This window comes from Myotis myotis, unplaced genomic scaffold, assembly GCF_014108235.1.
Source record: "Myotis myotis isolate mMyoMyo1 unplaced genomic scaffold, mMyoMyo1.p scaffold_m19_p_3, whole genome shotgun sequence".
Taxonomy (NCBI): Eukaryota; Metazoa; Chordata; class Mammalia; order Chiroptera; family Vespertilionidae; genus Myotis; species Myotis myotis.
Window position 1 is genome coordinate 161,328,683 of NW_023416335.1, and position 18,745 is coordinate 161,347,427.

The following is an 18,745-nucleotide window of genomic DNA, read 5'->3' on the forward strand; positions in this document are numbered from 1 at the left end:
CACCACCAGGTTAGGCAAGGAATCTGTGTAGGGCAGACACAAATGACCTCCTTTTTAGGGTGATCACAGTCTAGTTTCTGGAATGGTTTTGAATACAAATGTTTTGACCTACTGTCCCATACAGTCAGGACACTCCTAATTTTAATGCCTGTTTTATAGCTGTGGAAACTGAGACTCATGATGTTGAACATTTTGCCTAAGGTCTGTCTAGGAGGTTCTTGCTGAATGAAAGGAGACCTGCTATGTGCCCTCTCAAAACGTGATGGAGGTTGCCAGGAGCGGAGGGTTAAAGGGGTGTGGAAACGAGAGCTGAAGAAGGAGTCAAGGTGGAAGAGGCCGTGAGGCCAGGTTTTGGGGAGAGGGGAGTGGCACAGAGAAGGTAAGGCAGGCTGTCACCCAAGACCCTCAGCCCCTCCTGCCACAAAGTCCTGTCTCTGCAGACACATTTCTTCAATAATGCCTATCAGAAGTGGGCCTTCAGCAAATGATGAATGAATGAATAAACGAATGAATAAAAAGAAACGTAGAGTTTATTATTGTATTGGAAGTACAAAACCAGAATCAAACCCTTCTCAGACCTCGGTGGTCCCAGGTCTCTGTACGTCACCCCACATTCACCAAATATGTGAGTCTCCTCAAATCTGGACAGCCATGGGATGGGGGAGGGGGGCCCTGTGCCCAGTCTATGGGGATGGGGGCTCAAGAGCCACCACCATCCTGGGTCTATGTTCAGCTGTTTACAGGCCCACAGATCTGAGTCTCCAGAATTCCCTGGTGGGGTCATGCCTGCAAGGCCCCCTTGCCTCGGAGCTAGGTCTTGGAGTGCAGAGAGATGAGCCCTGGTCCCAGGCTGTGCAGGCAGAGAAGAACTTGCTGGTGTCATCAGGACAGTGAGGGTGCCTCTAGATATGGCAGGACCAGGATCGAGGTGTCACCAGCCCCCAGAAAGTTGTCTGTGCCAGAGAAAGGTGAGTTGTCAATGAGGTCCCTCCTCCCAGTGCACCCAAGACATGGGAGCCCATCACCCCCAAATCAGGCCTTGACCCCTGATCATACCTGTTGAATTGGGCAAAAATAGGGGGTTAGCTATTGGGAAGGAGAGGCATGTACACCTGAACGGGGAGCTAGGTATCATGGTTCCTTACCTGGGCCAGGGGGCAGTGCCGCCGTGCATACCACTCCTGGCAGTACAGGCTGACCTGGATGCCCTGGCCCAGAAAGAGCATGGTCCACATTAGCACGTTCCATGCTGGGCCCGTGTGCCGGTCATGCATCATGAAGTTCATCGGTCCTGAGGCAGGAGAAAAGATTGTCACGCCAGCTCCAGATACCTGTGCCTTGTGTCCCTGGCTGCTCTCCCATCCCAGGGCACTGGGGAGAGATGGAACGGGAAGATTCCATTGGGAAAGATCTTGAACTCAGCTCCAGAAACCCATGGAGGTCTCAAGTGGCTCGTGTAAAACCAGGATTCCTCAGTTTACCCTTCAGTGTCCTGGCTCTCATACTGAACCTCCTAACCTCCACCAGTTTTCTCTCCTTTGTCTCCCTCTCTGTGTGTCCTGCTCAGATGCCCCTCTCCAGTCAGAAATCTTCTTCCACATTCCCCAGGATACCCCCTTGTTGCCATCAGATGCTGCCTTCATCCCTGCTCCCAAGTCTCTCCTCACGCCAACTCTCACACACAACTCTCATGCCCTCTCCCATGAGGTGTGCATATCCCCTTCTGTCTTGGGTGTGTGGCCTTCCCCATCAGTCTGGACTCTCCAGGGTCCGGAGCACAAGCCTCCTCCCTCTGGATGAATTCCCCTCCAGTGGCACACAGAAGCAAGCTCACCTCCAATGACAAGGAAGAGTATCATCATGACAGGGTAGAAGAAGCCCAAGACAAAGCAGAAGATATACTCATGGACGACTGAAGAGACCAGGAACACGCCCAGCATGGCTGCCCGTCGGGCCTGGCCACCAAGGAGCTGTCAGGGATAGGGGGAGGAATGTGGAGTGATTCTCCTTAGGATCCCACCACAAAAAGCACCCTCCCCCCTCCCACCTCTCCCCCTGTTTAAGAAAGCCAGGAGGGTATGTGGTGCAATGGAAAGAATATGGGATTTGGGGTCAGAGGGGCTGACATGTCTTATTTAAGGGTATTTTATTAACCCATTTGGGCCTTAGATGCGATTTTTAAAAGGGGATGATATAATAATACTTCTCAGGGTTGTTGTGCAGATTAAATGTATGTAACAACTCTTGGTAACTGAAAATTGATATATGCATGTTCCTTAGGAGGGCAGAAAGGCTCTGTGGAGGGGGTGGAATTAAGGAGAAGGAAGGAAGGAAGGAAGGAAGGAAGGAAGGAAGGAAGGAAGGAAGGAAGGAAGGAAGGAAGGGAGGGAGGAAGGAAGTTGGATCTCAATATGAAATTTCTGTCCATTGGATTGGGTATAATGGGGCAGGTGGAAGTCAAGGGACCCTTAGGTTGGATGGTGCAGCGGGAGGAAAAGAGAGGATGGTCCAGAGAGGCTCCATTAAGTGTGGGGGCTGAAGGGTCTGCAGAGTCCGTACCCACAGCCCATCTTGATACACATAGCTGTACAGCCAGTCGTGGACCACCACATTCCAAGTGCGGTAGTAGTTGGAGAAGGACGTGGAGTTCCACCAGTCCTGAGGAAGGGGAAGGGGAAGGGGAAGGGGAAGGGGAAGGGGAAGGGGAGGGGTCAGAGTGAGAGAAGGAGGTAAGCATCAGGGTCCTGTTTCTTCCCAGGCCCTAGCTTCTCAGCTTCTCACTCCTCCCCTGTCCCCTATCCCAATGTCCTTCCACAAGAGCTGACCCCAGGCAAAACAGAGACAGCAGCACTCTCCCAGCTCCCTCTTCAGGACCTGGGGCCCTGCCTTCCCTGGTACTCTCCCTGTTTCTGGAACTCCCCTCCATCCACACAAAAGCAGTTAGCCCTGGCTAGTTGGGAGGTGGAAGGTTGGTATTTAACCACACCCAGAGGGCACATTTCTCATTGTGGGAGATTGCGGGCGAGGTGACACCCAACATTGCCACCATCCTCCCCAGATCTCTCCCTATCTCTCCCTGCCTCTAGCTCCCAAGGGGTCCAGGTCCAGGCTATACCCGGTAGAACATCCTGTCTCCAAATCGTAGCATCTCTGCAAAGGCGTTGAGCCAGCAGTGGAGGAAGGCAAAGAAGATGAGCAGCAGCATGAAGATGCCTGGTGAGTGGGGACAAGGGGCTGCAGGTTAGACTGGCCCACGTGGAACCCCCAGGAAGCTCTGAGGAGCCCTTGCATAGCAACTAGGGCTTCAATCCTACCCATCATTTATTAGTCATTTACTAATTCATGCATTTATTAATTCATCCATTTGTTCATCCATATCAGAGATTGATATCAGAGATTGGGGATATGAGATAATTCTTAAAACCCCTGGCCATTGAGAGTGATGGGGGGGAGGGAGACGAGAGAGAGAGAGAGAGAAGAAGAAGAAGAAGAAGAAGAAGGAGAAGAAGAAGAAGAAGAAGAAGAAGAAGAAGAAGAAGAAGAAGAAGAAGAAGAAGAAGAAAAAGAAGAAGAAGGAGGTGGAGGAGGAGGAGGAGAAGAAGAAGAGAGACAGAGACAGAGAGACATGTTCAACCACACATCGAGGTCAAATGTATCGGGAGTTAAGCATGGTGGCCATTGATGTGCTTGGGAGTGCAAAGCACAGGGAAAGTCATGGTAATTGATGCTTAAAAAAGGGAAGGCTTCCTCCAGAGGGCCTCTCACATGGGCCTTCAAGAAGGAACTGGATTTCAGAACTGGAAAGTAGTGAAAGGGCATGCCAAGCTGAGGAACTAGTAGAAGCAAAGGCTTGGAGTCATGAAAGTAAATGGCTGGGGTTATGGTGGAATACGATGCACAGGAAGGGCCTTGAATGCCGGGCCAAGGTTCAACTCTTATCTGCAGAAGCCAACAATGAGGTGTCACTGGAGCTTTTGAAGCAGGATCAGAAATGACTACTCTGTAGGACGGAAGTTCATCTGGGCAGCAGTGTCCTCAGGGACAGATGGGAGAGGAAAGATTCAGGTGGGAGGGGCACAGGTTGGGAGGCTGATGTGGAAAGGGGGAGTAGATGCTCATCTGAACTGAGACCCTGACAATGAATAGTGATAGGAGGGGACAGAAGTGAAGGGAGATTCAGAAGGAGGTGTTGAAACTGGCAGAAGGTAAAGAGCAAGGGGAGTGAGGAATTCCCGGCTAAGCTTTCCCAGGACACAGCCTTCTGCAGTCCTGCTTTAGTGGGCATACCTGGCAAGGTGGCGTGCATGACGGAGAGCACCAGGGCGCGGGTGCTGAAGGGCTCCCGGCTCATGTTAGCAAAGACAGGAACACAGAGGCGGCCCATGATGAAACAGGCATAGAGGAGGCAGCCCAGGGCCTGAAGAGGGAGTGGTAGGTACCTACATTTGAGGGGCGGGGCACTGGTAGCTGCCCCCTCACCCTAGAATTGGACTCTGGCCCAGCATCTTCCTTCTCTTCCCTCTGACCTCCTCCCCAGGCTTTCTCCACCCCCCGCCCCAGAAATATCCCCTCAGCTCCCATGAGTTACAGGTGGTCCACCCTTCTACCCCATCTTCTGACCTGGGCAAAGTTCTTGGCCACATAATTCCACCTGATGTTGGGTGTCCTGCAGAAGCAATGGGGATTATATGTTTCTTGTTCCCTGGTCAGACCGGGACCCAGGTTCTGGGGCCCTCTCTCCTCAGCCCCTCAATTGCTCAGGGAGGTGGGGGACTAGAACAGCTTGCACCTTCCATAGCAGAGGTGGCAAATGGACTTTTAGCCTGCGTGTCAATCAAGATGACCAACCATCTGGGGTTTGCTGTGGATCGAGGGACTTCCCAGGACCTAGGATTTTCAGTGCTAAAACAGGGACAATCCTGGGCAAACCAGGACAGTTGATAACCCTCGTGTCACCATGGGCTGGGCGAGGAGAAGGGGTAGTCTACCTGCCACTTCTTTCTCATCTCTGTGATGGGGCTGCTTCCTGAGGAAGTATCCAGGGGAGGTCAGGGACTTCAGGGAGAGGGGAGGAGGAGGGCAAGGTCCCTGATGGGCCTAGGCATTTGGGAAAGGGTGCAGGGTCTTACCTGGGGTAAGTCTCCCTGTAGATAAGTGTGGGGCAGAAGAGGAAGTAGAGGTAGCTGGAGAAGCTGGGGGCCCGGACCCCCTCACCTGGGGAGGAGTGAGAAGGGTCCGTCAGTGAAGGGGAAAGGGAGAGAGGGCAGAGGTGTGGGAGGGTGGGACTAGGGTATGGAGAGCTGGCTAGGACAGAGGTGCAGGGGCTGGGTGAGGGGCTGGAATTGGGTCTAGGATGGGGTGGGGGAGGTGAAGCTGGGCAGGAGCTGAACCCCTCTTTTACTTCCATTCCAGGCACCCTATTTTCTGGCGCAGGACCTGCTCTGGCTGAAGCTTTATTTGGCACCAAGAAGTTCCACTATCCATTCGCCCTCTCTCTCAGGCTGGGCCTGGAAATGGGAAAGCACCAGGAGTTCTGGGCAACCGAGGTGCCATCTCTCAGAGTGGGACCTGAGAATGCCGAATGGCTCAGGCCCACAGAGCCCAGCTGGAGGTCAGAGCTGTGCCCAGTGGGCAAGCTGGGCTTAGGAAGTCAGAGCTTCTATGAGGGTCCTGCCGCTGCTGGCTTTATCCAATCAGCCAAGAGGACAGAGCTCACCTCCTCTGGCACGAAGGATACCAGGCACAGCCTCTCTTAGGAAGGAGTAGCTCTTCATCAGGAGTCTGACCTGAGGTGGAGTGGAAGGGAGGTTACATTGGTGCGTGGCTTTAAGCATATCACAATCTCTGTGGGGGGCGGGGGGGGAGAGAGAGAGAGAGAGAGAGAGAGAGAGAGAGAGAGAGAGAGAGAGAGAGAGAGAGAGAGAGAGGCACTTCGTAAAATCTGTGTGTTCGGAGCACATACTTTATCCTTTTGTCGGATTTCCTTATTGCTGGGATGACTCGAGGGTAAGGAAGGGGGCACGGAAAAGGCAAGGACAGAGCTTTCGTTGACCAACCCCAGTGACTCCATGAGGAGTTGGACTGTGTTTGCTTAGTCCGGTCCATTTCTTTGGAGCCTGCTGGGCCACTCAAATCCCTCGCGACAAACTCCGCCCCTAGTAACTAGCTCCACCCCATGTAAGGAGCAGTGCCTTCCCTCACCACCCGGCCTCCACCGCCCTTTGGGGCTCCCCGCCTCCCCTCCCTCCCCGCCTCAACACCTGCTCAAAGACCAGGACGCAGCTGGAGGCTGGCGGGAGCTGATGCTTCACAGCCACGTGGACCGGGAGTATGCCCAGCACTGCGGTGTGAGCGGCCAGCAGCACGCAGCCCAGGCCCGCCCCCAGCGTCCAGGCGCCGCTAGCCTGGGGCCTGGCCCACAGCCGGAGGGCCTGGTAGGGCGCCAGCAGAGTGGACAGGAACATGGGGGCCCATGTCATCAGAGCCAAGGGCAGCTGTCCGAAGCTGAAGATCAATAAGTCGAACTCCAACATCAGCCTTGGGGTGGGGAAGGAGAGACAAATTAGACAACTGTGTAGCCCATTCTTTCCCCTCCCTCTGCAGCCAGAGCTCTTGGAAGATAAACTGAGGTATCTTGCAAAGCTTGTGAGCTCCTCATCTCTGAAAGTGTTCAAGGTGGCACCTTGCTGCCCAGGACTTCTAGTGCAGGGCGTTGCCTGAGGAGACAGTTGGGAAATGAGTTTGCTTCCAAACTGCTGTTAGAGCCGCTGTGGGTATTACGGTGTTGCAGAAGAGCTCGTGTTTTGCACGCTAACTAGGACAGGAGGTATTTAGTGTTTAACTTTGCTTCGTTCTTTGCAGTGCAGGTTGTTGAGTGTTTTGTTTGCTTAGATTGAGTATACAGTTTTAACGATGAAAAACTGAAACAACCTACGTGTCCGTTAGGAAAGGACTAAATGAACAAAGCCAGGCATCTTCAGACTCTGTAGTCATTAAAAACAATGGATTGACATGGAAAGAGCTCTAAACCAGGTTGCTAAGGAGTGAAAGCAAAACAATAGATATAGTGTCTTATTTATGTAAACCCTTACGAAGTACATACACATACTAGAAGCCCGGTACATGAAAATTCGTACACTGGGTGTGGGGGGTGTCCCTCAGCCCGGCCTGCACCCTCTCACAATCCAGGACCCCTCAGGTAGGGTCCCTAGGCCTGGCCTGAGATCAGGGCTTATTGGGGCTTTCCTTCCCCAGGCTGCAGGCAGCTGGCCCCACCCCTGCTGCTGCCACTGCTTGCCATCTGTGCAGCACTGCCTCCCCCCCCCCCCCCCCCCCCCGCCACCAGCAGCCTCCCTCTGCAGGCGACAGGCGTGGGGTGCGATGGCTTGGCTGGCCTGGGCCTCCTTCTGCAGGGCAATCACTGGCCGGCTGCACACCTGCCACAGAGTTGCTGCCACCACCACCGGTGGCCTGGGCCTCCCTCTTTCTTTGCTGGGGGGCGGGACCAGCCCTGTGAGGGGCCATCTGCCTACCTGATAGCCCCTAACCGCTTGCCTGCCTACCTGATCACCCCTAACCACTTGCCTGCCTACCTGATCACCCCTAACCACTCTGCCTGCCTGCCTGCCTGCCTGATCACCCCTAACCGCTTGTTTGGCGTTGGGGAGCCCCGCGAGGGGCTGTGGTGGTTCTGGTCTCTGGTTGTCCCGGTCATTACGCTTATGGTGGCTGGCCTTTTATTATATAGGATGGGTGGAAACCACTCTGGAGGGAAACTCTCAAAACTGTTGAAAATGTTACTTCTGGGAAGCAGTCTGGGATTGAGGGGGGTTGTCAAGAAGGACTGTAACTTTACAAGTATTTGAATTTTTTACTGAGATTTGATCCTTAAAATATTCATAATTAGCAACAATTTACCAAAAGGAAGTGCTGCTGCTGAACTTGCAGATCCTTGGTCCTCTTCCTTTTACTGCTTCCTAAGCCCTACTTAGTGGGGAGAGGCGGGGAGAGCCTGCAAATACAGACCCCAGGGGTGTACAGTCTTCTGAAGCTCATTCCCCAGAGTGTGTGTCCGGGTGGTCTCTGGGGGAAACAACCCACCAAGGCACTTGTGTGGCTGTCTGCCTTCCCCACAAGATTGGGAGTGCCTCATAGACAGGGATGGGGTCTGCCCCCAGGGCCGGTCCTTGGAAGATGCTCACAGGAGGTTACTTGAACTGAACAGCACTGACTTGGAAAGGAGAGGGGAGGGGAAGTATGTATGTGTGCACACACATATGTATATCTGCCTCCAGACAAGGCTCCTATTGAGAAGTATATGAGTGGCTGTCCCCAGAATGGCTGATCCTGGGAGGACAGACTGGGGGCCATCCAAGGCTGTGAAAGGAAGAAGCTAAGAGTGTGTTTTAGGTGGGAATATTGTTGGAAGCAACAACGATGTGTATGCAATAATCAAAGGGGAACCTGTGCCCTCTCTGGCCAATAGTTGGTGGATCCTCGGGGACCCACGGGGTCTGATCTGATCTACGTGCCTGTCCCAGGCAGGAGAGGGGCCTACCTGCCCTCGTCAATGAAGTCGATGGCCAGGGTGCTGATAATGAAGACACACAGGCCGGCGATGAACATGTGGTAGATGGTCCGGAAGTGCTGCACCTCCATCAGTTCACTGGAGGGAGAGGGCCCTGGATGTCAGTGCGGAAGGGTCCTCAAGGTCATGTGGACTGGCTCAGGCGCCGTACACATGTGAGGATGGAGCCTACTGATTGGAAAGTCTGAGGGCTGGGGTGTGACTGGGACATCTGCCCAAAGCCCTTTCTTGCCCAGACACCACGTATCCTGGTGGCCTTTCTTCCACACTTCCACACAGGGCAAGTGGGGGAACTGAACCTTAAAACCCTTTCCAGGTCCTCTCCCAAACCATCTAGAGCCTGGGGATGAGAACTGAGGTGGACCCCTAACCAAAGCACTTCCTTTTCCTCCCACCCTTTCCTCTCCCTTAACTTACTCAAGCAGGGACTTGCGGTTGATAAAAACTTTCCGTTTCTTCAGGGATGGCTCCTGGGTTCTGAATTGAGAGAGTTGTTTTGGGTCAGGACCCAAAGGAAGAAGGCAGTGGGCAGAGGGCCTTGCAGAAGATCAATACTTGGGAGCCAAGAGTAATAGTAGCAGAAGGTCAAGGCTAGGGCCAGAGGGCAGGATCAGGCAGAAGGTCAGGGCCAGGGCAGAGCATGGCTGCAGGTGGAGGTCAGAGCCAGGAAGGCAGAGGCAATAAAAGGAGAAGAAGGAAGGTTGAAGTGAGGGTCACGCCAGCGCTGGCAAAGGGCGCATGAGGTGATGTTTATGGCTTACAATCTTACAATGGTGGAGCCTGCTCCAGCCATTCATCAGCCCCTGGCTCCTCAGACTCTTACTTGTTCGGGGAATCTGGAGGAATAGTGGGCAGAGGTCTGCCTTGTGGTGGGTAGGATTGTACGGCCTCTGACATGGCGCGATCCAGCAGCTCCAGCAGCTGTCTCTGTGCTTGCTCCAGCAGCTGCGCCTTCACAGCCTACGGGACAAAGCAGGGCCCACTGTCCCTCCAACCGGTTTGCCATCCTCTCATTCACTCAACATTTACTGAGCTCTCTATGCTCACAAGTGCTAAGGAGAGAAGACACGGTTCCTGCCCACAAGTTCCCCAATAATTTCTCTCCCTTGGGCTTCCCAGGGCCGCAGTGATGATCAAGGAGAAATAGCAGTAGTGACATTTCCAGTTCCAACTGCCTTGTCATCTCTGACTTGACTCTCTTCTCCCTGACCCCAGCCTTCCCTCTCCTGACCTCTAGCCCCAATAACAGAAGACTGTTCACTGGCTGACTTTTAGCTCCTGCCCTGATGACCTGTGTTTCAAACCCCTTCACCTTAACCCTTAGCTCTTACCTGATCTGAGGGGTTTGAACCCAAGATCAAATTGTCTTTATCACCAAACTGGTCCTCTCCCCTACTGCCCTCCACTTTAAGACCTGCTCATCTTGACCTCTGACCTCTGAAGTCCCTCACCTCCATATGTTGAGTCCATTGCACCAAGTCAGGGCCTCCAAGCGCCTCAGGATTTCCTAAAAGGAGGGGTCAAAGGGCACACCCAAAGGGGAGGGGTTAGGGTTCTGCTGCCTGGGGTGAGCCCAGAGGCATCCTCTGCCAGGAAGTGCTTTCTGTGTGCTCAGCAGCCGCCCAGCCCCGCAACCAGAAGATATCTAGCATCATGGGTGCGGCAGTCAGAAGAGGAAGTTATTTTGTCAGGGGGTGAGGAGGCCATTGGTAAGCAGGGAGCCTGATGACTTTACTGGAAACAGGCTTCTCAGGGAACAGGAAGTCTCTCTGTTTACCCTCTGAGGTTGGAGAGTCAGAAAGATGAGGCAATGCCACAGCTCTGAATGCCCCTTTTCTGTTTCCGTCTTCCAGCTGGGTGGTTAGGGGCAGAGGCCGGAGTCTGCCTTCCCAGGACAGCTGGAGGGGTTCCAGGTAGAGAGGAGGAGCCCCCTCTCAACAGGGTATCCCCACTTCCAGCCCCACCTGAGCTTTCTCACTCCCAGAGGGTGGCTCACCTCCTCCGGAGGGTCTTTCCTCCTGCTCTCTTCTCGACCCAGCTCTCCTCCGAGAGCGCGCTGCCTTTGGCTCCATGATGTCAGCCTTGTCTGGGCAGCAGGTGGCCTCTGCCATGTTCCTTCCTTCCCTTCACTGCCTGACAACCCGCTGAGCTCCCATCTCTCAGCTCAGCGACAGCTCCAAAGACGAAAGTCCTCTCAGGAGGGGGGCCTCCAGATGACAGGGTATCTGATCTGGAGGGCAGAGCTTCTCAGCTCCAGGCTCTGTGGGCTGTCGCAGGGATGGACTGGATGCAACCCCGCAACAGCCCAACCACCCGCCAGATGCCCAGCTCTGAGCAAGTGTGCGCTCCCTCCCGCAGGAGTAGTGACTGTGCATGTGGTGGGAAGGGGGACTTTGCCTCTTTGAGGCTTATCACCTAGCATGGCTCACCTTCCAGCAGGCTGAAGGTCGGGGTGGAGTCAGAAACCTCTTCAGTTATCAGTACACTCAGCTCCCTTAGACCATGAGATAAGGTGTGTGAAAGGAGCTTGTCAACTTGAAAGCATTGTATGCCGGTGATTAATATTCTGATGGAGTTGACACCTGTGACAATTGTGGAGCTGTGGCCCCTCTAGGAAGTGCTAGGTGCCGTGTCCCTGAATGTCAGCTCTTCCCTACACTGGCTTGGGTTAGCAGGTAGGCAAAGTAGATACATATTTGGCACCTAAGGAATGCCAGGCATTGTCACATGCGGAAGAACTAGATATAAATCCTCCCTCCATCATTTCCTGGCTGTGTAATTTCAGGCTAGTGACCCAAATATTTTAAGCCACAGTTTCCTCCTCTGAAAAACAGGGGCAAAAGTCCCTTCCTCACAAAATTACTATAAGCACAAAAAGAGGGAATCCAGGTAAAAGCACATGGTCCAGGGCCCAGCCCATGAGGGGAGCTCAATAAATAATAATGTCATCTCCCTTTTATTTTAGTAGGATGCAGCAGAAGGGTAGGTACTTTGAGAGTTCCTCTTTGTTAGGTTCCTGCTGGGGATTAACTATTAATTCTTCCTCTCCCCTGTGTCCAAAGATCACTTAGAAACAAGATCACAACCTCATACCAAGGCTGCGAGCTCAGTGTCTCCCCACCTCTGTCTCCGCCCCCGACTCCCTGGTGGGTAGCTGGGTGAGGCTTCAGGGCTTGAAGCCTCTGCCAATGGCTGCCTCCTTCATTCCAAGAGCAGCGGGAAGGACCAAAGGTAGTCAGTCCACAGGAGAGGCGAAGGGCTATTGGAGGGCTGTAAAGGGGGGGGGAGAAGGGCCAGGGGCTCCAGAAATGTGAGAGGTGGACACAGAGACATAGACCAGAGCCCCCCAAAACAGCTTTATTGACACCCCAAGCCAACACCAACTTTTCCATGTATGATGTCTCAGGGATAAGGGGGAGAATGGGGCAGGGCCTGAAGGTGGAGTGTGGGATTGAGTTACTCATTACTCAACAAATGACCCAAGATGACAGCCCCAGGCTCCTGCCAGTGGCCCTGCAGGACCCCATCCAGCCTTAGCCACTGCTCCCTGCGGAGCAGGGGGAGCCGCCATTGCTGTCCGCGGATGCTGGCAGGGGCTGGCCCATCCGGTCCACGCACCAGCAGGGCCCTCGGCGCTGCCCCTGGGAGGAGCGGCACTGGGGAGAGAGGCATACAGATCGGAGGTGAGGCCAAGGCTCCAACAGGGGAGGTGGGAGGGGTCCTGTGGGTTGGGGATGGGCTGTGGACTCCTGAGCCTGAGTGTGCGGAAACAGCTAAGAGTTCTCAGGACCATGAGTCCTGCTGGGTTCCCTTCCCTTGCTTCTCTTCTTCTCCACCCACAAAATTGTGCCTGTTCTAGGCCAGAACAGCAGTTCTCAAAGTGTGGCTCCCAAACCAACAGCATCAGCATCACTTGGGACGGAGTTAGAGATGCAAATTCTCAGGCTCTGCTGGTGGGGCTCAGCCACCTGTGCATTCACAGCCCTCTAGGTGACCCTGCTGCGCTTCACACTTGTGTCCCTCTGAGTTAGGCATTCCTTGGGCAGTCTAACCCCTCTGCTATAGTGTGTGGTTGGTTATTCTGTTTGTGTGGGCTCTGAAGTTGGGAGATCCTTAAAGGCAGGGACAGTGTCTTATTTATGCAACATATAAGCCCCCCGCCCAGCCCTGGTAGGAGCCTTGTACTGATGGACCAAGGGGGAGAGAGGAGTGGCCTCACCTGCCGCTTCCGGTAGAAGCCCCGATGGTCACAATTAGGCACATAGAGAGTTTGAGACCCTCGGAAGATTTCGGTCTGGAGTTGCCGTAGCACTGAGTCCAGATGTTTGCGGCATGGGCCCTAGGAGAAGGGAGAGCAGGCAGCTTAGAACCAGCTGAGCTCCACGGCACAGTCCCTGGGCCCCACCAGCCAGGCTCCCAGGGTTAACCTGGAGACTTCTCTGAGCCCCAGGAAGCAGTCCCACATGGACGTCCTCAGGGGTCCCCACCCCCTCCTGCTCCCTGCCAGCCCCACACGCACCATCTCAGTGTCTTGGACACCCCCAGGATTGGGCCTGGCCGGAGTGGTAGAGGTCCCCAGGTTCCTTTGCTGGTCTCTGCGGTTCGTGTCCTGTTGGCGAGTGGTCCCCACTTGGGGTTTACTCTCCCTAGGATTCCCCCCTACGGCCAAAAGAAGATGGGGGAAGAAAAGGCCAGAAATCAGCCAGATGTCAAAGGCCGGCGCCACGTGGGAAAGAGCCTTGCTCACCCCCTACTCACGGAAGTGGGAGACAGAGAGGGGCTTTTGGAGCGGCAGAGGTGAAGGGGGGTTAGAATCTGGCTCCACCCTTACCTTCTCCTGGCCTCAGCTTCTTTCCCTGGCAAATGGTACTATCACATTTCCTGACAAGGCTTAGAAGGGAGGAACACTTTGGAAAGCAAAAATCATGAACAAATACAATAGTTTCCCCTTATCTGTGGTTTCGCTTTCTGGGGTTTAGTTACCTGTAGTCATCCATAGTCTGAACATATTAAATAAAAAATTCCAGAAATAAACAATTCATAAGTTTTAAATTATGAATAGTGTGATGAAATCTCTCGCCCTCTTGCTCCCTCCTGCCTGGGATGTGAATCAGGCAATTGTCCAGTGTCTCTACGCTGTATATGCTCCCCATTCATTAGTCACTAATTAGCCATTTCTGTTATCAGACCGACAGTCATGGTATCTCAGTCCTTGTGTTCAAAACCCTTATTTTATTTATTAATGGCCCTAAAGTGCAAGAGTAGTGATGCTGGCAGCTCAGATATGCCAAAGGAGCCAAAAAGTGCTGCCTTTAAGTGAAAAGATGAAAGTTCTCCACTTAATAAGGAAAGAATAAAAATCGTATGGTGGCCCAGCTGGGGGTGCTCAGTGGTTAAGTGTCAACCTATGACTAGGAGGTCACGGTTAGATTCCAGGTCAGGGCGCATGCCTGGGTTTTAGCTCAATCCCCAGTACAGGACATGCAGGAGGCAGCTGATCAATGATTCTTTCTCATCATTGATGTTTCTATCTCTTTCTCCTCCTCCCTTCCTCTCTGAAATCAATAAAAATTTTTTTTTTTAAATTGTATACTGAGGTTGCTAAGATCTACAATAAAACAAATCTTCTTTCCATGAAATTGTGCAGAAGGAATAAGAAATCCATGCTAGCCCGGCCAGTGTGGCTCAGTTGGTTGAGTATCATCCCACGCACTAAGAAGTCATCGGTTTAATTCCTAGTCAGGGCACATACCTGATTTGTGAGCTCAATCTCCAGTAGGGAGCGTGCAGGAGGCAGCCAATGGATGTTTCTCTCTCATCAGTGTTTCTATCTCTCTCCCTCTCCTTTCCTTTCTCTCTCTCTCAAAAAAAAAAAAAATGAAAACACATTAAAAACACACACAAAGTCATGCTAGTTTTGCTGTCACACCTCAAACTGGAAAAGTTATGGCCACACTAAGTGCTTAGTTAAGAGGGAGAAGATATTAAATTTGTCAGTAAAAGACATGAACAGAAAACGTGTTCCAACTGACGGCAATGTGTTGTGACAAATAACAGTGAGCCTATACGAAGACCTAAGCAAGGGATTCCCTGAAATGAGGGACATCAAGACATTTACTGCAAGTAAGAGATGGTTACACAGATTCAGGAATAAGTTTGGACTGAAAGAAAAAAAAAAAAATTATTGGAGAGGCCGCATCTGCTGGTGTAGATCTGCTGCCACATTTCTGGCAGAGCCGAAGGCGTTGATTAGGGTTTGGTATTAACCTCGGTTTCATTGGAACGTCTTCTCCAGCGGATAAGGGGGACTACTGTATATTGGGAGGCCTTGGGTTTGGGGTGAAAGACCTGGCTGTTCCACCAGAGGCCAGCAGGGGGTGGACTAAACCAGGGAGATGGGGCAGAAAAGCAATGGGAGAGGTCAGCAGCAACCAAGTGGAATGTGTGTCCCTGCTGTGACCCTGCTGTGACTCAGCCCACCGCTTCCAAGCCTGCGATGTGGTTACTTTTGGGACAGCAGGGGTCTCACCCTTCTGGTCCCCTGTGGCTCAGCCCAGCTCAACCCTAGTGGTCCCAGGAACACGTGAGATTCGTCAACCTAGACCGGCAGAGGGCAGGTTACAAAAGTGCGGGAATGAGGGGCTTCCAACCTGCAGGTCGCTTCTGGCTCTGGGGAAGTTTCACATTTGGTGTTTGCGGGGGGGGGGGGGGGGGGGGGGGGGGGGGGGGGGTTGGGTGGGGTGAGCTCAGGATGGAACAAGATGAAGAAATAAGTCAGGGCATCAGGATGAAGGAAAGGCAGGAAGGGGAGCATGAATTTCTTGGAATCCACCCAGCTGTAAAATGATTATGACCCCTGAAAAGACTATCTCTCCGTGTCCAAAGCAAGCTCTGCTTAAGTGCCCAGCCCCTAAGCATAGATAGAGCCCTCATCTGCTTACTACTTACAACTGGCGTCACTTCATCTGCAGTCCCAAATCTGATACTCCTTCCTCCACATTCCTCGGCCCTTGCCCCTCATTTCTTCCATTTTAACACCCTATCACGACTTTGCTCCTACTGCCTCCCCTGACCCACCCGTCTCAGGAGGACCTCTAGCAGCCTGGACGCATGCATCTGGGATTGAAACCAGCTCCACGTTACTTTTCCAGCCCTTCCCATGGAAGAAACCAGGAACTCGGGTGCCCCTGGGGTGGGGGACGTTTGTATTTCCTGCCCTCCCCATTTCCCTGCTGCCCCCCCCCCCCCATCTTTCAGGCTCTGACTCACTTCTGTTGTGCCCGCCCCCTGACTCAGCCTTCTATTCTCCACTCTGGAGTGGGGTGGCAGCTTTAAGCCATAACCCTGCTTTGATAGGTTCCTTCTTTCCCCACCTAGAGTCCCCACCGCCAGGACCCCAGCACCTACTCTCTGACCCCGTGATGGTCTGAAACAACTCTGGATAGAGGGCACCTTCTGTTCTTAGCCTCCTGTTCAGGTGCTTTGGACACCCCGATAGTGAAAGGAGAGGGGGGCTATTTCTCAGGGTGTGCAGGATTTGGGAGTCTGGTGTTCCAGTCCCTCTTTTTCCAAGTGGAAGCTGAGAACATCTGGGTCCCTTCTCCAACTTGGGGGTCTAGGACTGAAGGTATGGGCCACTATGGCCATAAACCCCTCAAGAGAAAGTGATAGAAGGGTCAGACCCCCCCCCCCCCCCCGGCCCCCCGGCTTCCAGCTGCCTCCCGCACTTCCCCCTTCCCCCTCTAACGTGTCCCCCAGGGTTGGGGTGGGGGGAGAAGCGTCAGGGGCAGGACCCAGAGGCTGGCAGGGCTGCCCGCGCCCACCTCCCCAGGACCCTGGCTGCGGAGAAGCGGGTCTCAATGGGCGGGGCGGGCGCTGACTCACCCGTGGGCGCGCGCGCCGGGCGGCAGCGGCCCCTGCCCATCAGCAGCGCCCGCAGAGGAGCCTGGTCTTCCTCCGGCGGCTGACACTGCAGTCCTGGGGCGCAGTTAGGGGTGTAGACCCCGCACTGCTGCCCCTCCCTCCTGAGGCAGCCCCCAGCCTCCGCACATCCCTCTGCGGGCTGCCCCGCACCCTCCTCTGCCGCGCAGCCCCCTGGACAGCCCGCCTGCGCCCCCTGCCCGCAGCCTGGGCACCGTGCCAAGGCGCCTCCCGGGCGGGCAGCGAGCAGCAGCGTTAGCAGCAGTGGCGGCAGCAGCCTGTGCGGGGTCATGGTCAGGGTTTTTGCCCCGTTCTCTCCTCCCAGAGCAGTCGTAGCGCAGCTGCTGCCTGCTGCCGCCCCTCGGCCTTAAATAGCCGAGCCCTTTAAGAGCCAGGTGAAGGGGGGTAAGCGGGGAGGAGGCAGAGGCATTCCCTAAACTGGGTGGGACTGGAGAGGCTCCCCCCACCCCACCTGGTCCTCCCCACTCTTCTTCCCGGCCCCCTTCCCAACTTCTGTTTACTCCCCAAATGACTCTGATTTTTCTTGCTTTGTAACCGGGAATCTCGCCCAGAATTCGGAAGAGGGACTGTTGGCTCGAGGGCCTGGAGGACGGGGAGGGGTAAAAGGAGGAGAGGCCGGCAGTTGGGAAGAAGGGAAAACCTGAAATCCAGTTAGCGTGTGGGTGCTCGGGAAGCAGGGGACCAGAGACTCCGTGGTCTAAAAGCGGAGGGAGGAGGGATGGGCCTGGGGGTCATCAGAGGGATGGGGTGAATGGAAAGCGAAAGTGTAAGCACCCACATCTGGGAGACAGCAGATGAAGGGCAAAGAGGCAGGCAAGAGTGGGAAGGGGCAAGGGAAACTCGCCCTGAAATGCACCTGCGGGGAAACGTGTCAGGGGGCCAGCTGGGCTGGCAGGCGAGAAAGGGGTTTGGGGGGCAAGGGGGCGGTGGGGAGGCACTCCTTAAACAAGCTGTCAGAAACCCTAATAATGTGGTGGGGCCCAGGGAGTCTGGAACGATTGCAGAGGGGCAAGTGTGCAGGGTGAGAACTGGCTGAACACCTGGGAGGTGGGGGCGGGATTGGCCATTTGAAATTATGGGGGGGGGGGCAAAAGTTATAGGAACCCACACTCTGGGTGCTCTTGGGAACACTGGCCAGAAGGGTGGACACCCCACCGCCACCACCCTCCCTCCCCTCATTCAAGGCAGCCCGTCCTCTATTCCCCTACTTTCCCAGAACCTGCCCCCCACTCCATCTCCACCCAACGTCAACCAGTGGGTTATGTGGACTCTTCAGGCAGTGCTATGCCCAGGGTGTCTCCCCACCCACCGCTGCCCTCCCCCAGGCCCCGCCCATCCCCAGCACTCCTAGCCCAGCCTTCCTTCCTAGAGGGAGGAAGAGGAACGGTTTCCTTCAGCAACCCACACCCTCCTGGCTCTGGATTATGCAACAGCCATCTCATTCTTTCCTAAAACAAGGGCTCTGGGCAGTGACTAAATTTAAATTCTGGGCCTCCAAGCAAGAATGCCAGGGCTTCCTGAACTTTTAGGAAAATATAAAAGAACCTCACTCTCGGCACTGCCCCCCAGGCCTACCCTGGGTGCCTAGAACCCGCATTTGGGGAGTAGGGTCTTCCAGCAGCCCTGAGACAGTGGTGCAGTTGGCCAGGTAGGGAGGTGGGGCTTGGGGGAGCGGAGGAGGCAGCTCTCCTCCACTCTGCAGAGGCTCTGTGACCTCCTGCCCCAGGCTCTGCCCCCAGGGTGCAGAGCTTTGTCTTGTCCCCAAACCTGTATCGCTCTAGTTTGCCCTGCACGTGGCTCTAGCAAGGGCTTTTCTCGTGGGCTCCAGCTGCCTGCTCCTGAGTAAGACAGAAAGGCCTGTGGGAGGCTGGGATGGGGAGGACATGGCTGTGCTCCCTGCAGGCTCCCAGTGTGTGGTTTATTTTTATTTTTTATTGTTTGGGCTCCTCCTTTGTGAGTTATATTGCAGAAAAGCCCAATATTCTAGCCTCTCACATATACCACTCTCTCCTCAATAGTCATTCCTCCTCCTCCTCCTCCTCCTCCTCCTCCTCCCCCTCCTCCTCCTCCTCCTCCTCCTCCTCCTCCTCCTTCTTCTTCTTCTTCTCTTCTTCTTCTTCTTCTTCTTCTTCTTCTTCTTCTTCTTCTTCTTCTTCTTCTTCTTCTTCTTCTCCTTCTCCTCCTCCTCCTCCTCCTCCTCCTCCTCCTCCTCCTCCT

General features: G+C 54.2%; 2 protein-coding genes across 3 annotated transcripts; both read right to left on the reverse strand.

Annotated features, from left to right (window-relative positions):
* Positions 1-512: 512 nt before the first annotated feature.
* On the reverse strand, positions 513-11,851 carry SOAT2 (sterol O-acyltransferase 2). 2 transcript variants are annotated; one of them, XM_036301086.1, is made up of 16 exons: positions 10,552-11,851; position 10,365; positions 10,039-10,094; positions 9,411-9,547; positions 9,005-9,064; positions 8,558-8,665; positions 6,261-6,537; positions 5,717-5,786; positions 5,130-5,214; positions 4,621-4,666; positions 4,288-4,417; positions 3,116-3,213; positions 2,560-2,658; positions 1,835-1,970; positions 1,146-1,291; positions 513-953 (listed from the first exon to the last, which is right to left on the reverse strand). In XM_036301086.1, the coding sequence occupies exons 1-16, from the start codon at positions 10,696-10,698 to the stop codon at positions 903-905; spliced, it is 1,647 nt and encodes a 548-aa protein (XP_036156979.1). In that variant the 5' UTR covers positions 10,699-11,851; the 3' UTR covers positions 513-902. The 2 variants fall into 2 exon arrangements, with proteins under 2 accessions (XP_036156979.1, XP_036156978.1); XM_036301085.1 differs by lacking the exon at position 10,365 and having other exon boundaries at positions 10,584-11,851.
* A 78-nt stretch (positions 11,852-11,929) lies between these two features.
* On the reverse strand, positions 11,930-16,961 carry IGFBP6 (insulin like growth factor binding protein 6). The gene is made up of 4 exons (XM_036301087.1): positions 16,472-16,961; positions 13,107-13,246; positions 12,807-12,926; positions 11,930-12,243 (listed from the first exon to the last, which is right to left on the reverse strand). Exons 1-4 carry the CDS (start codon positions 16,797-16,799, stop codon positions 12,121-12,123), a joined length of 711 nt encoding a protein of 236 aa, XP_036156980.1. The 5' UTR covers positions 16,800-16,961; the 3' UTR covers positions 11,930-12,120.
* Positions 16,962-18,745: the final 1,784 nt, after the last annotated feature.